The 2,237-nt window shown below is 30.5% G+C and overlaps 1 protein-coding gene across 1 annotated transcript; it reads right to left on the bottom strand.

Moving 5' to 3' along the window:
- On the bottom strand, positions 1 to 2,231 carry LOC122576052. The gene is made up of 6 exons (XM_043745831.1): positions 1,524 to 2,231; positions 1,233 to 1,446; positions 987 to 1,157; positions 757 to 871; positions 474 to 661; positions 1 to 388 (listed from the first exon to the last, which is right to left on the bottom strand). The coding sequence occupies exons 1-6, from the start codon at positions 1,898 to 1,900 to the stop codon at positions 155 to 157; spliced, it is 1,299 nt and encodes a 432-aa protein (XP_043601766.1). The 5' UTR covers positions 1,901 to 2,231; the 3' UTR covers positions 1 to 154.
- Between the last annotated feature and the right edge of the window lie 6 nt (positions 2,232 to 2,237).

The following is a 2,237-nucleotide window of genomic DNA, read 5'->3' as shown; positions in this document are numbered from 1 at the left end:
CCCCCCCCCCCCGATCTGATATTAAACATTCATCAATTAATTTGGCCAATGGTAATTACACATTATACATTCCAGGTTCCGGATCATGCTCAATAATTTTTATTTTAATACAGCTATCTAAGGGAGCAATTAATTCTGAGATTCATTTTTCTATTTACTCAGCAGCTTCCTTAGGTTTTGGCTTGAGAAATTTACATATCATATTATTAACGCTTTCTCCATCACGAAATTTCAGATATACACCGTCTATGGAAGGTATACCATCATATATACATAACAGAGGAACTTTAGTTGTTACTATGTGAGCCAGATAATCATCTATTTCTTTTATCAGAGGAATATCTCTAGGAACATCTTTTAGTACGACCTTTGTCATACAATATTGGAGCTTTTTTAAAAATTGGATTAATAGATTAAATAGATATAAATACTTCTAAATAATATTATCATACATATATTAAATTATAACCCACCTTCTTCAAATTATCAGGTAAGATCTTAAGTTTCTTCATATCTGTAACTTCTTTTCTACCAAGATCAAGATATAAAATTGTAATTCTACCATCTTCTACCCTAGTAACATATGCACGATAATAATTTTCGTCAGCTGACTGAGCTATTACCATATCCCCAATACCTGGTGGTTGTCTTAAAAATGGAGCTTTAAGAAAAGAAAAAAGATGGTATTTTTATTATATACGAGCTTATACAAAGTTAGTTTAATTCTTATTAAATGTTATTAACTATATTACGTACATTTTTCAGCGCATTTTGCAACAGTTTGCATAACATGGTTATAGTGTTCCAAACCTACAGTATTTATGGGACGAACAAACAGATGTATATGATTTCGATAACCAGTAACGCACACCTGGAAAAATGGTTTTCATAAAAAAATGATACTTTGACCAAAAGCAATGGTAAAATAAATAAAATAATAGTAAAATAATAAATATTTTTATCTAAATTAAAACCAAAAATCATACCTCAGTTTCATTATTCACTTCAGCGCACTGTACTCCTATTTCTTCAGGCGTTGGAATCCAAGGCTTTACAGTAGCTTTTACCTTAACATCATCTGTATGAATTAATATTTCAAATCCGCCTTCCTTATTATGCGTTTGGCCTGGTACTTCAAACTCACACACATCACCTTCCTAGGATTTATAATTGAGAAATTAGGAAGCAACATACATTATATTTAACAGTATATTAGATATTACAGATCTTACTTCAAATTTATACCTAGCGTCAGTTACTTCACATAGTGCACCAAATGCATAAATATCTGAAATGATTTTATCACATGTAGCAATGTCATTAATTGTCTCTATTTTAGCTTCATCTATAATAGCCATTTTTAAGAATGGTAGCTGAGATACAACATATCCCCTAACCCAATCTTCGTTCATTTTTTTACCATATAATAAATCTCCTATATTTGGTCTAAAAATTAATAATTTTACAAACTATATTAACGTTTATTTTGTTGAAATAATGTGTAGCACATTGCTATTATTTACCTATTTTTTGGACATTGAGCCACTTCCAGTACCACTCTAGATAATGCGTCCATTAATTTATCAAAGTGACGTTCTGCACTATTAGGCAATAATGTAATACCATATGCATTATTCTTTATTTCCGTCTGAATTTCGAGAGTACCCACGTCTTCAACAGTTAAAGCATTCACTATACTTTTTTCTTTGCAGAAAGAGTATAATGCTTTATTACTAGTGGATATTTCTGAAGAAACCATAGTTTCATCATCAACTTTTGCAATAGTTGAGGTATTTAGATTTTGATCATTATCATCATTTGTCTGAATTACTTCTGATGTTGATATATCATTCTCATTTTTAACTTCAACATTAGTTACTTTGTTGGAATCCGATATCATCTTTACACTTATTATATCCACGTATTTTAAATTTGTATCTTTATCACAAATTTTTCGAGATAATTGAATTTTAGCACAAAATCTTGAAATATACTTGTATTACTCAATTTTAAGTTAAACTATTCCCGATTTATTTTAAAAATTTGCGAAAGAATTCAAAAAGAACATCAATAATTATCACCTACTTACGAATCTGAAAAACATGCATGACCGGTATATGAAAATTGTGAACCAGCATAGGTCTATGGCTCACTCTGACGTAAATACCTTGTACTACAGTAAGGTAAACCTACCGCGGCTAATTTAACTATACAGTAGCCTGGCCGAGGCAATGCAC

Source organism: Bombus pyrosoma, linkage group LG15 (genome assembly GCF_014825855.1).
Source record: "Bombus pyrosoma isolate SC7728 linkage group LG15, ASM1482585v1, whole genome shotgun sequence".
Taxonomy (NCBI): domain Eukaryota; kingdom Metazoa; phylum Arthropoda; class Insecta; order Hymenoptera; family Apidae; genus Bombus; species Bombus pyrosoma.
This window is presented reverse-complemented; position numbering and strand designations above follow the sequence as displayed.